The sequence below is a fragment of the Perognathus longimembris genome, chromosome 1 (genome assembly GCF_023159225.1).
Source record: "Perognathus longimembris pacificus isolate PPM17 chromosome 1, ASM2315922v1, whole genome shotgun sequence".
NCBI classification, from domain to species: Eukaryota; Metazoa; Chordata; class Mammalia; order Rodentia; family Heteromyidae; genus Perognathus; species Perognathus longimembris.
In genome coordinates this window covers 102141615-102155880 of record NC_063161.1, presented here as the reverse complement: position 1 = coordinate 102155880, position 14266 = coordinate 102141615, and the positions used below count along the sequence as shown (strand labels likewise).

At 42.2% G+C, this 14266-nt stretch overlaps 1 protein-coding gene across 2 annotated transcripts in view; it reads right to left on the bottom strand.

Annotated features, from left to right (window-relative positions):
* Nucleotides 1–349: 349 nt before the first annotated feature.
* Rcl1 (RNA terminal phosphate cyclase like 1) overlaps nucleotides 350–14266 on the bottom strand; it is a 56710-nt gene continuing 42793 nt past the window's right edge. For both annotated transcript variants that reach the window (XM_048329282.1, XM_048330046.1), the window contains one exon: nucleotides 350–882. In XM_048329282.1, the coding sequence (XP_048185239.1) occupies nucleotides 732–882 (151 nt within the window). In that variant the 3' untranslated portion in view covers nucleotides 350–731. The remainder of the gene's footprint in view (nucleotides 883–14266) is intronic.

Genomic DNA, 14266 nt, shown 5'->3' with positions numbered 1-14266 from the left:
CATGAGTCATGTGTCCTTGATAAAAAACAACCCATTCACTAGACAAAAAAAAAAGTCTTGTATACAAATTTACAACATTTGCATAGCACTGCATGATGCATATAAAGCATCCACATAGTTCTTAGGACAGAAAACCTTGGTCAAAAAGTTGAAAATCAGGCTGGGGATATGGCCTAGTGGCAAGAGTGCTTGCCTCCTATACATGAGGCCCTGGGTTCGATTCCCCAGCACCACATATACAGAAAACGGCCAGAAGTGGCGCTGTGGCTCAAGTGGCAGAGTGCCAGCCTTGAGCAAAAAGAAGCCAGGGACAGTACTCAGGCCCTGAGTCCAAGCCCCAGGACTGGCCAAAAAAAAAATGTTGAAAATCCTTGCAGCAAGAGCTGCAACAGGTTGACAGGCATGGACAATGGCTACAGGACAGAAGGCCAGGGATGGATGTGAGCTAGAGGAAGCACAGGAATGCTGGAGGATACTGTCCTAGCAAGCCTTCCTCCAGGCTGGCTAGGGATGCTGTAGGTTGACTGAGTTTCTGAGGAATATTAACATCACTGGAGAAATAGCTCGAAAATAAGATGTCCTTGATTTGTATTTGCATACTGATATTTTTAGTAGACACTCAAGAAAGTCCTTAATATATGGCTTGTCCCAGGTACGAGTGCCTGTGGACCTGGTCCCTTCGGTGTCTCCGCAGCTTCTGCCTTGTCTGATGGCCATCTCTTGCGAACGTGTCACTTAAGGGTCTTGCTGAGGTTGGAGAAGCCGATGCCAACACAGGTCATCAGCACTTTGTCCCCGCCTTTGAGTTCTTCACCACAGGGTTTGGTTTCAATTTTAAACATAATCTGGAAAAAGCTCTTCAAATGGCGCAAAAACTCTATCCTACAAAGGAAAACATCAAAAACAAAAATGTTTAAAGGAATGATTCGGACAAGAAAATTCTCCTCTCCCTCTCCAACTTTAGAATCCAAGCTTTGCCTTTCCAAAGACCAAGAATAAAGATGGAAGAAGATGGAACTTCTAATCAGAACAGATATGCCAATGGCTCACGTGCAGCCTACCAGTTTTCAAAGAGAAGTGACACAGCTTGCAGAGATACACACAATGCAGCAAGGTTAAAGAAAGGTCAGAGTTTAGCACATGACATATAAACCATTTAGTCCCAAACAGCTGCTAAATATAGCAATAATTTGGAGTGGTCCATGCATGCAAAGACAATTTATTCCCTATGATTCACAAACATCATGAGGCTAAAAAAAAAAAAAGTCGGGTACTGGTGGTTCATGCGTGTAATCCTAGCCACTCAGGATGCTGAAATCAGGAAGGCTGCAGTTTGAGATCAGGCTGGGAATACACATGAGATCCCCCAACCAAGAAACAGCCAGGCACAGTGGCACACATCTGGCTCCAGGCCAGCTCAGGTAGAAAAGTCTGAGACTCAATTATCCAGTGATAATGGAAAACATAAGAAAAGGCAGATTGAAAACCAGGGGGAGAGCCAGGTAAAAAGTGAGATCTAACTCAAAAGAATCAGTGCAAGGGGGTAGGAGGCATAACTCAAGGGCCAAGTGCCTGGAGAGAAAGCTCAAGACCCTAGAAAATGAACAGAATAGAAAGAATAAAATAACAGAATAGGAAGGATGACTATTTCTGATGTTAAAACTACTATCAAACAGATAAATTGATTCCTCAACAATTCAATTTTCTTAACAAATGCTACTGGATGTTCACTAGGTACAGGCATTGTTGTTGGTGCTGGGGTTGTAGCCAATGGAAAAAATAAAATACGAAATCCTTAAATTTGAAGATTTCAACCTAATGGTGTAGATGAGATGAGCAAATTCAATATGCAAGGGGAAGAACCAGAGGAGTTAAGAGTAATAACGCAGATTTGGCATGGGGCACTAGTAAATTAACTGCCAGGGAAGGGCTCAAGGCTGACACAGAAAAACAGTTCATGGAAGGGTTTTGTGTAATCTCGCCTTAACACTGAAGGATGGCAACACCTCAGAAGACCCTAGGACAGCAGTTCTGTGGGTGGATGTGGTATGGGTATATAGCTTCAAATGGGCTACCCCCCAGCAAATTCAGCACTGCCCTCGTCAGTCTGACCCAAAGACTCACCCAGAGAATTCATTAACATAGGTTCCTGAAGGTTCGGATCAATTTGTAACCAGCAGGAACACAGTAGCTGTGCAGAGCCCAGAATCACAGAGCACATGCAAACATGTCCCCTGCCCAGCCCTCTATTGCAAGTATTCTTGGCAATTCTTACCAGGTGAGTTCAGCAAACACTGATTTAGTGAACAATGGCAATCTGTACATCCACAACAAAGTATACAGAGACCCTCCTACCATGCTGCCTTCCAATCAAACTAGCCAAACTCCCTACTTCAGCCACCTCACTGTCTACTTTAACTGCACATGGAATCCATCATTTAAAGGAAATTTTAGTCTTTTTAACAACACTGCATTTGAATTCATGGCCTCACACTTGCTAGACAGGTGCTCTAAGACCCGAACCATACCTTCCGTTATTTCTCTTACCATGGCTAGCCTGGACCATGATCCCCTTATTTACATTTCATACTAGGATGACAGTTGGGCACCATCATACCCAGCATTTTTTTCTGCTGAGATGGGGGTCCCAAGAAACCTTTGTTGCCTGGGCTGGCCTGGACCCTTGATTTTCCCTATCTTAGCCTCCTGTTCAGGTGGGTTGACAGCCATCTGAGGAACCTTATAAAAATCACGGAGGGCAGCAGGGTGGCTCCTACCTATAATCTTGGCTACCAGAGGTTGAGACTGGGAAGAATATGGTTCAAGGCCATCCTGATCAGAAAAGGTTACTATGTCAAAAATAAACAGCCAGGTGCCAGTGGCTCATGCCTGTAATCCTCACTACTCAGGAAGCTAAGATCTAAGGATCAAGGTTCAAAAGTAGCTTGGGGTTCTTATCTCCAATTAAACATCAAAAAACTAGATGTGGAGCTGTCGCTCAAAAGAGACTTCAAAGCCCAGTGCCATCAAAATACATACCATACATACATACAGATGGCACACATGCAAATCAATGGAACAGAACTGTCAAGAAATAAATGCAAGTGCTTTAAGGCCAGTTTGACTGGGACGAGTAAGCACTTCAACAAATTGTGTGGGGACATACATAAGAATGAAGTTTGGGACTGGATATGTGCCTCAAATGGTAAAGAAATGTAATGCTTTCCTCACATATACAAAAAAATTAACTTTAATAGCTCAGAGATGTACCTGTAGGAACTAAAAATAAGTATAAAACTTAGAAATCAGGAATAAATCTTCATTAACTCAGGTGAGACAAGTTTCTTAACTGTGTAATTTCTTACTTTAACATCAAAAGGCAGAATGAAAGGGAATAAAAAAAAGCAAGAAACTTTTGTAACTCAGAAGTGATTTTTAAAAACAATTAAAGATAGCCAAGATATCTGAACTGGCATTTCTTCAAAGATGTGAATAACCAACAAGCTCAGCATCATGTTGTCATGAGGGAGCTGAAAATCAGAAAGCACTAGATCACCACTTCATACTACATGGGATGGCTACGCAACAACAACCAGTTGCTAATGAGGAGGTGGAGAAACGAGAACTCCAGCACTGCAGATAGAGGTAAAGTATACAGATGCCACAATTAACAATCTGGTAATTCCTGGAAATGTTAAACAGTGGGTTCACATAGCTGAGTAACTCCACTTTGAGATTCACCTGCAGAGAAATGAAAACATATACCCCTACAGAAGTGTGTGTACCCAAATGTTCATTAACATGTTCATTGCATTTAAGTGGTAGAAACAACCCAAATGCCTCTCGTTTAGGTTGGACAAATACAATGTGTTCTGTCAGTTACTCAACCCAATGAAGTGCTGGGATAAGCTTTGCAAACAGTATGCTAGGTGAAAGAAGCCAGTCACAAGAGACCACATACTGTATAGTTCCAGTTATATGAAATGGCCACAGCAGACAAATCCATCACAGAGGCAAAGACAGATTTAGTGGGTGCCTGGCACTGGGGCTCGAAAGTCAGGCATGGGGAGCAACCATAAATGGGCACCGGGTTTCTTTCTGGGGTGACAAAATTTTTCTAAAATTAGATTGTGGTTGTGGTTATACAAGCCTGTAAATATTCTTAAGGCCATTAAATCATATACACAATAAAAGTATTTAAAATGTACAAAAATATACTTATAGAGTCACAAAAAAAAGAGAGAAGCGGGGGAAGGGGGGGAGAGGAGGAGTGGGGAGGGGAGGGGTGGAGAAATCCTGGTTCCCACTCCTTACTCAAGAGCACATACTACACTAAGTACAGAGCCTCCTGCAATGAATGTGTCTCCTGTTCATGTGCTTCTGACCCAAGAGAAAGGAATCCCAAACAACTCACAAGGACAGGCTAAAATGACTGGCATGTGAAGGGCTAAGAAATGAAATCAGTAATACCTGTAATCCCAGTTACTAGGGATGGGAGAGGACTACAGATTGATTGGATTACAGCAAACATTAGTGAAACCTTATCTCAAAAAATAAGACAAGTATTGTGTTGCATACATGTAATCCCATTACTCGGGAAGGCAGGGGTAGAAAGAACACATTCTGAGGCCCTATTTGAAACAAAAAACTTAAAAACAAAAATGGAGATTTGGAGTGTGGCTCAAGTGACAAAACACCTGCCTACTATAAGTATGAGGTCCCTAGGATCCCTAGTACCACGAGCAAAACAGAAAAACAGCACAAAAGTAGTTACAAAGGGCACCAGTGGTCAGCTGAGTACAATACCCACAAAAACATCTCTACTTCCATCTGGGAAGGTATGAACTGATTTTTAGAATAGCATCCATCGGTCAGCAATTCTGCAAAGTCACGCTAGCCAACAACCATCATTCTACACCATTTTCCCTCCCTTCTGGGTATTCAACAGCATTCTGTGCTTACAGTGCCTAACTCAATGGCTATGTGTATCTGTCTCTGTAACTGCCTCCCCTTCAGCCCTCTGGTTAATTATATAAGCATATTAGCAGTCATGACCACATTTCTATAGCTGAAACCCATTCTAAGGCCCTCAACAAAGAGACATGGAACAGAATTTAGGATTTGGAGGTAATTTTGAGAAAGAGTTTCAACATTCTCAGCCATTAGGAGAAGTCTGTTCTCCCCCTGCTGGCTTCCTCTCTTACTAACTAACCAAGAGAATTTTTTTCCTCTTTTTTCCCTTCCTCCATATCATCTATCCTAACACTGTACTAGGGAAAAAAGAAAACAAACAAATCAAACCCCAAAATAAGCATCTGTGAGCCACGCTTTCAGCAGACAACAACACAGAAAATGGCAGCCACCTCATCCATTCCTATGTATTCTACGGATAAAACATCCTATTCTCTTTTCTCCTGCTGCAGATGAATTCAGGTCTAGGGTGCAATCTCCCCCCAAGGTCTCACCTAGCTACTTCACTCTGAACCATTCAACTGTGCTCAAACACCCAATCACCCACTCCAGCTGGCAGGATTCCTGGGGGCCTCAGCTCGCTTGATCTCTTAGAGAAGGGTGGGAGAAACACAGGCCTGAGTGTTATAGACCTACATATTTGTAGCTCTGGGATGTTTGTAGCCTTTGGAACAGTTAGAAAAGGCACAGTCAATGTGACTTTTCACATAATGTTCTGCCAACCCTTTGGTCTGCCTGAAGAATGTTGGAGGAAGGACTGGATTAAAGTACATTTCAGAATGTCTTCCCCTCCTACCCCCAGCCCTTCTTCTTTCTGCCTCCTACACCTGGGATATTAAAAAGTCAAAAATGTGCTAGGTGCCAGTGGCTCACGCCTGTAATGTTAGCTACTCAGGAGGCTGAGATCTGAGGATCACCACTCAAAGCCAGCCCAGCTAACTGCCAAAAAAGCCAGAAGTGGAGCTGTAGCACTAGCAGTGAGTACAAAAGGAACAGCACTCAGGCCTAGAGTTCAAGCCCTAGACCAAAAAGAAAGGGGGGGGGGGGGGGGGGGAAGAGGACATAAAAATGCACAGAAGCTGAAAAATTACCACGCATGATGCTAAATCCCAAAAAACAGCATCCTTAGGAAAATGAAAATCATCCCCAGAACAGATTGGCTCCTGACTGCAGGTAGCAGAACAAAATCTTCTCCTGTGCTGGGCTTTCTCTGCAACCTGCACCCCACCTACCAGGTTCATGACACTTGGGGTACTTTCCCTCCCACGCCACAGACTGCAGATTCACACTTCCTAGATACAACTACATGGCCACACCAGCAGGAAAGGTCAGCGTACACTGAAAAACAACTCTATCCTTCCACAGATGACCACCCACACCACCCCCCCCCCCACACACACACGGAGCAACTAACGGCTTCTCGGATGAGCTTCTATGTCACTCCTGCAGGAAGGATTTTAATTCTTAACTTGAAGAACTACATGTGTAATGAGCCACTGTTGATTTTAAGACCAAGTGATTTGTTTACAAAAATGAAAAAACAAACAAACATAACAGACTTTTCTACAAGAGCAACAATCAACCTCAAGAGAGCAAGATTCAGATTTCTGGAGTAGAGAAATACACAAATCATGACAGCAGGTCTCGCTTCCTGCTTTACCAAGCTGCCAGTTTATGAGACAGGGTTTGGGTTACTTGCTTACCAAGAACACAGAGTTGCGTGGGAGGCTAAAAGGCAAGATCTGGGAGCAGGAAAAGAATCTGCTTGATGCATTCCCCTCGAGGCATCACATGACATCTTTAAAATACATTCCTGGTGTTTTCTCTCTTGTTAACAGCTTGTCCAAATAGCAACTTCTACTTCAAGAAGGAAGTTATTAATACCAGTTACAGTAGCAATAGGAAACAGAAAAGGCTGGCTATACTTTTGGACCACTGGGGTGTCCTAGCCATGTTTAGCCAGGAACTCATCATGAACAAATCACTGAACTCCCTTTTTTCTTACTGCAAAGTGAGAGTATCATGCCAGCTGCCAGAAGCTCACACCTATAATCCTAGCTACTCAGGAGGCTGAGATCTGAGGATTGTAATTCAAAGCTAGCCCAGGCAGGAAACTCCAGTTAACCAACAGAAAAAATGGAAGTGGCACTGTGGCTCAAAGTGGTAGCATAGACTTGAGCAAAAAAAGCATCCAAACCCTGAGTTCAAGCTCCATAACCACCCCTCCCCCCCCAAAAAATGTAGGAGTATCACTTGCTTTCACTATGTGCCAAATATGTTCTAGGCTGGAATGTAACAGGGTACAGGAGTATTGCAGTCTTTGTAAATGTTAAGCTAGAGCTCAAAAGACCAATGAAGACACTGCATCAGGTGAACTTCAAAAGTGGATCCAGAAACTCTGATCATATGCAGTTCAACAAAGGGGCTCCAGTCCCAAAATGAAGGGGGAAAATGGCATGATTTATGTTATGTTGGCAGAATTTGAAATGACGACTCTCATGAAAGACAGATAACATGGCATCCTGCCTCAGACAAAAGTTGTGAGTTTAACAGTAATGGATGGAATTCCAGTTCTTGCCTAAGAGCACAGTGGCTTGTGGAAGCACAGCTGGGTGAAATCATCCCAGATCTAGAATATGACACAACCTCCAACTTAACACTTGTGAGACAGAGCACAGTACAGTACCTGCTCCCTAACCCCAAAGGCTTATGCAGAAAATGAAGAGTCGGGTCATTTACATGGAATTTGGGGACTGAGAATGTAGCTCAGTGTGGTACAGCACTAGCCTGGCATCCATCTCCAGCACAAGGAAAAAGAATACAACATATGGCACACAGAAAATCCTGTGACTACTACACACCTACCTTCCAGAATTCTTTTTTTTTTTGCCAGTCCTGGGCCTTGGACTCAGAGCCTGAGCACTGTCCCTGGCTTCCTTTTGCTCAAGGCTAGCACTCTGCCACTTGAGCCACAGCGCCACTTCTGGCCGTTTTCTGTATATGTGGTGCTGGGGAATCGAACCCAGGGCCCTCATGTATACAAGGCAAGCTCTCTTGCCACTAGGCCATATCCCCAGCCCCTTCCAGAATTCTTAGGGATGGTAAAGAAAGTACATGTAATGTGGTTAGTAACTGACTGGAGGAATTTAAACAGTTAATGGATATAGAATTATAAATAGTGGAGCAGACACATTTGCAGTTGACTTCAGGGCTGAATTCAAGGGAGTTTACCTTCTCATATTCAAAGTGACATGACTGAGAGAATACACAGGAGCAGGGCAAGAAGATGTCCAAGCAGGAAATAAGCAAGAGCACTGAGCACCTGAGCTCATTTTTGCTCAGGATCATCACTTTAGCTCCAGATGTGATTGAGGCTCAAAGATCCTGAACACCAAATGTGGTAGAGCCAGAACTTAAGTTGAAACAGATGGACCCCAAGGCCTGTGCACAAATAGCCATAAGTCTCTTCTCACAATTTCTGAAGGTACTGATGAAGATGTTTGTTGGTGAAACTTGAGGAAGACGGCGGAGGAACAGCAGAGCCCTAGCTGAGCTCCCTCCGACATCACAGTTTTCTCACCCCATAGAAACTTTTACTCCTAGAAAGACAGCCAGAGCAAGTTCTAACAGTACAGGGATTCTGGCCAGGAAGGAAAAATCGACTTTGCTTGTCTGAAAACACAGATTTGAGCTCTGGACGGTGTCCCACCGCTGAGCCAGTGCCGGCACCCACAGTGACCCACACTCCGCGCGGCTAAAGCACACAGCGTAGACCAGGGAGAAATCCTCCAGATGGCGGCTGAGCACAGACGGGCTGAAATCGCACAGAAAGCATGAGTACCCCACGAAAAATATTCTCACTCGCGCCCACAGAGCAGCTTCTGGAAGGTAGCCCTTCCCCCACCGCCAGAGCAAAGCGCCATCTTTGACACTGGCATAGGGTCAGACCAGACTGGAACTAAAGTGGGCCTGGGGAAAGCGAGGACAAAGGAGCCATATTTGAAAAGGGCAAGAGGGACTGAACAGTGAGAGCCAGCTCCACCAAGGAGAACGCCCCCTGCCCAAGCAGGAGGCTCATCCTGGGCCGCGGCTTAGCCAGAGGTGCCCCACCCTGCCCGCCGGAATCTCTAAATTTAAAGCAAAAGCGGCGAGCAGCTACTGGTGGCACGGAAACACCAGATGGGGGAACAAACAGTTCCTGAGACAGATAAACAGTCCCGTCACAGAGGAAGCCCAATTCCCAGCCTGAAACGGAGCTGAATTCCATAGCCAGCACCACCAGGCGGCCGCCCCGCCCAGGAGGGAGGAACCTCCCCCAGGCAAGCAGCTCTCAGCTGGTAAACCAGGCCAGAGGCGCCCTGCCCTGCTGAGTACACAGCCTATTCAAAGCCAGGTGTAAAAGGCCGCAGCCCCACAGCAGACAGAGGAGCCAAGGTTCCTGAGACTGTTCACGTCCCCATCTACAGAGGACGCCCAAGGTCTACCTGCAAGCTGTGCTAAACACAGAGACCCAGGATTGCACAAACAGGGGAGAAGGGTCAGAACAGATCCACCCCCTACAAACTGAAAGCAAGTCAAACCAGCCAATCAGGAAAATAGACTGTAGACCATCGTAAGGAAACCAGAGACTGGGGAAAGACCACCCAAACAAGGAGGAATCCATTTTTTTTTCTTTTCAAACATATTTTAAACTTAAAAAAAAAATTTCTTCACTTCTGAAACCTCTTAGTTTTTTTGTTTTCCATTTTTACCTGTTTGTTTTATCAAGTTTTTTTTTTTTTTTTTGGTTGTTTGGTTTTCTGGGTTTTTTTCCTTTTTATTTTTTTATTTTATTTTTTAAATAACTTTTCTCTGTTTTGTGCATCTGTCTTCCAGTATTTTTTCTTTATTTCTCTTTGTGTTCTCTTTCTTTCAAAATTACTTTCATATGAATAACACCTCCAATCTTTTCTGCTAATTCTCCATTGTCTATCATTTTAACCTTGTTCTTTCTACTGATTCTACTCTTCTCCACATTTCCATGTCACTGAAACTAAACGAAAATCATCACCTCCCCCCCCCAAATACATTTTACTCTATTCTCTTTACTACCTCTAACTTTCCCTCCTGACTTACTGCCAGGCCCTCCAGGTTCCATTGACTCCTGGTTATTGCATAGAGATGGTATCCCTGCTTAACTCAAGTGAATCAAAGGGGTCATAGAGAAAGCCAGTCCTAAAAGAACTTAATATAAGAACAAGAATTGCTCATAGGGTTGTAACAGTAAATAAGTAACTACTGAATACAGGGCCCAGGATCGGTTGTTAAATTGAAATTGTATTCTTTAGGAACGCCAAATATAATTTTATATAAAGGTATACAAGGTATCTGTATATAATTATGAACTTCTAAGATTTACACAACAGTGCTTGGTAAGGGCTGTTTTGGGTCTTAAACAGTGCTCACAGGTGTTTGTAGATTGGGCTTCCCAATCCAAATGGGCAGAAGAAACACAAGAAACATGGCAAACAATGGAGTCTTTTCTCCCACTCAAAACGAGCAGGAAACAGAGCAGTCAATCAAAGACATAGAAGAGAATCCTCAAAATGCTCTCCAAAGGATACTGATAAACATGTTAAATGAAAAGTTTGAATCAATACAGGAATCCTTCCATAAAGTAATAGATGATTTCATGGCCTCAACAAATAGAAAAATAAATGAAATTCAAGAGTCAAATGAAAAGATAGCTACCCAAAAAAAAGAGTTGGTTCTTTGAAAAAATCAACAAGATAGACAGACCCCTGGCAAACCTGACCAAAAACGAAGGCAGCACACTCATTCGAATAAACAAGATAAGAGATGAAACAGGTAACATTACCACAGAAATAACCGAAATTCAGAAAATAATAAGGGACTATTTTGCAAACCTTTATGCCAACAAATTCGAGAACTTGGAAGAAATGGATGATTTCCTAGAAAAAATTCATATCCCCAAACTCAACCATGAAGATTTAAATCTTCTAAACAGGCCCATATCCAGTATTGAAATAGAAACGGAAATAAATGATCTCCCATCCAAGAAAAGCCCAGGTCCAGATGGATTCACTGCAGAATTCTACAAGGCCTTCAAAAAAAAAAACTCACACCAATATTTCTCAAACTCTTCAATGAAATTGAAAGAGAACGTTCACTACCAGACACATTCTATGAAGCCAGTATAACCCTAATCCGCAAACCAGGCAGGGACTCATCACGGAAAGAGGACTATAGACCGATTTCCCCGATGAACATAGACGCAAAAATCCTGGCCAATCGACTTCAACAGGTCATCAAAAAAATCATAAACCAAGATCAAACTGGATTCATCCCAGGGATGCAATACACAATTCAATTAATGTAATCCACCACATCAACTGGAGCAAGGTAAAGAGCCACATGGTTTTACCTCTGGATGCGGAAAAAGCGTTCGATAAAATCCAGCACCCATTTATGCTAAAAGCCCCGGAAAAACTGGTATTCCAGGGAACATTCCTCAATATAATCAAGGCAGTTTATGACAAACCAACAGCAAGCATAACTCTAAATGGTGAAAAACTAAAGTCATTCCCTTTAAAATCAGGAACAAGGCAGGGATGTTCACTCTCTCCCCTGCTCTTCAACATAGTACTAGAATTCCTAGCCAGAGCAATTAGGCAAGAAGAAAATATAAAGGGGATCCAAATAGGAAAAGGTGAAGTTAAACTTTCTCTCTTCGCAGATGACATGATCCTATACCTAAAGAACCCCATAGACTCTACCCCCAAGCTACTAGAGCTGATCCAAAACTTTGGCAACGTTGCAGGATATAAAATAAACCCTCAAAAATCAACGGCCTTTCTCTATGCTAATGACCCGAAGACCGAGGTGGAAATCAGGAAAGCAACTCCTTTTGCAATAGCCCCCCAAAACATAAAATACCTAGGCATAACCTTAACCAAAGAAGTGAAAGATCTCTTTGATGAGAACTTTAAAAGCTTGAAAAATGAAATTAAGTCAGAACTAAGGAAATGGAAAAACCTCCCATGCTCCTGGATTGGGAGGATTAATATAATCAAAATGGCAATATTGCCAAAGGCTAGCTACAAATTCAATGCAATACCCATTAATATCCCAACACCATTTTTTAATGAAATAGAGGAAGCAATTCAGAAATTTATATGGAACAATAAAAGACCTAGAATAGCAAAAACAATCCTAAGCAGAAAGAACAGTGCTGGAGGAATTACAATACCCAACTTCAAGCTGTATTATAAAGCTATAGTAATAAAAACAGCTTCGTATTGGCACCGGAACAGGCCTGAAGACCAATGGAACAGAATTGAAGACCCAGAAATGAACCCACAGAACTACCCCTACTTAATCTTTGATAAAGGAGCTAAAACAATAGTTTGGAAGAAAGATAGCCTCTTTAACAAATGGTGCTGGCAAAACTGGTTCAACACATGCAACAAACAAAAACTAGATCCTTATGTATCACCCTGCACTAAAATCAATTCCAAATGGATTAAAGACCTCGAAATCAAAACAGGGACCCTGAAAACACTAAAGGAAGGAGTAGGAGAAACACTTGGCCTCCTTGGCGCAGGATGGAACTTCCTTAACAAAGACCCAAAAAGGATACAAATCAAAGAAAGGTTGGACAAATGGGACTGTATCAAACTACAGAGCTCCTGCACAGCAAAGGACATAGCTCGCAAGGTAAACAGAAAGCCCACAGACTGGGAGAAGATCTTTACCGGACATTCAACAGACAAAGGCCTCATATCTAAAGTATATGCAGAACTAAAAAAATTACCTTCCTCCAAAACAAAACCGCCAAGAACCAAGAGCCCCCTCATCAAGTGGGCTAAAGACTTACAAAGAGACTTCTCTGACAAGGAAATGAGAATGGCAAGAGACATATGAAAAATTGCTCTACATCACTGGCCATAAAAGAAGTGCAAATCAAAACAACATTGAGATTCCATCTCACCCCAGTAAGAATGTCATATATCAAGAAAACTAACAATAACAATTGTTGGAGGGGATGTGGCCAAAAGGGAACTCTATTTCATTGTTGGTGGGAATGTAAACTGGTTCAGCCACTCTGGCAAGCAGTATGGAGATTCCTCAGAAGGCTAAATATAGAACTCCCCTATGACCCAGCAACCCCACTTTTGGGTATCTATCCAAAAAACTACAAACAAAATCACAGGAAATCCACTAGCACAACAATGTTCATCGCAGCGCAATTTGTCATAGCTAGAATCTGGAACCAACCCAGATGCCCCTCAGTAGACGAATGGATCAGGAAAATGTGGTACATATACACAATGGAATTTTATGCCTCTATCAGAAAGAATGACATTGCCCCATTTGTAAGGAAATGGAAGGACTTGGAAAAAATTATACTAAGTGAAGTGAGCCAGACCCAAAGAAACATGGACTCTATGGTCTCTCTTATTGGGAATAAATATTTGCACAGGTTTAGGCAAGTCACAGCAGAGGATCACAAGGCCCAATAGCTATACCCTTATGATCACATAAGATGATGCTAAGTGAAATGAACTCCATATTATGGAAACGATTGTTATATCACAGTTGTAATTACTTTCAACGTACCATGTGTATCTGTAGCTTCTGCTATTGATGATGTTCTTGTATCACCTTCCTGTGGTTGTATCTACGCTATCTCTGTAATCTTATCTGAGTACATTGGAAACCGTGTATACTGGTATTAGAACTAGGAAACTAAAAGGGAATACCAAAATTGAGAGACACAGGGTAAAAAAAAGACAAACAACTACAAAAGCAATACTTGCAAAACTGTTTGGTGTAAGTGAACTGAACAACTCATGGGGGGGGGGGGAATGAGGGACGAGGTAACAAACAGTACAAGAAATGTATCCAATGCCTAACGTATGAAACTGTAACCTCTCTGTACATCAGTTTGATAATAAAAATTTGAAAAAAAAAAAAAAAGAAGAAGAAAATAATTTGAAGGCAAAAATAAAACCTAAATTCTGGAATCTGAAACACATATACTTACAGTAATTGTTTCTTCTTGAATTGCAAATAATACCCTACTTTGCATTATGGCTGATAGATAAGTTTAGATTTTTAATACATGAGTTTATTAACTCTCTTCATATGTATGGTCAAGTCTCATGTATTGAATGGTCAACACATCAATATTTATTTTTAGATGTGAAATTGTTTTAGAAGAGAATTGTTACGCTGACATTAGTCTCATCAAGAAAGATTAACAAGCATTAAACATCTCATCGGCTGAAATAAA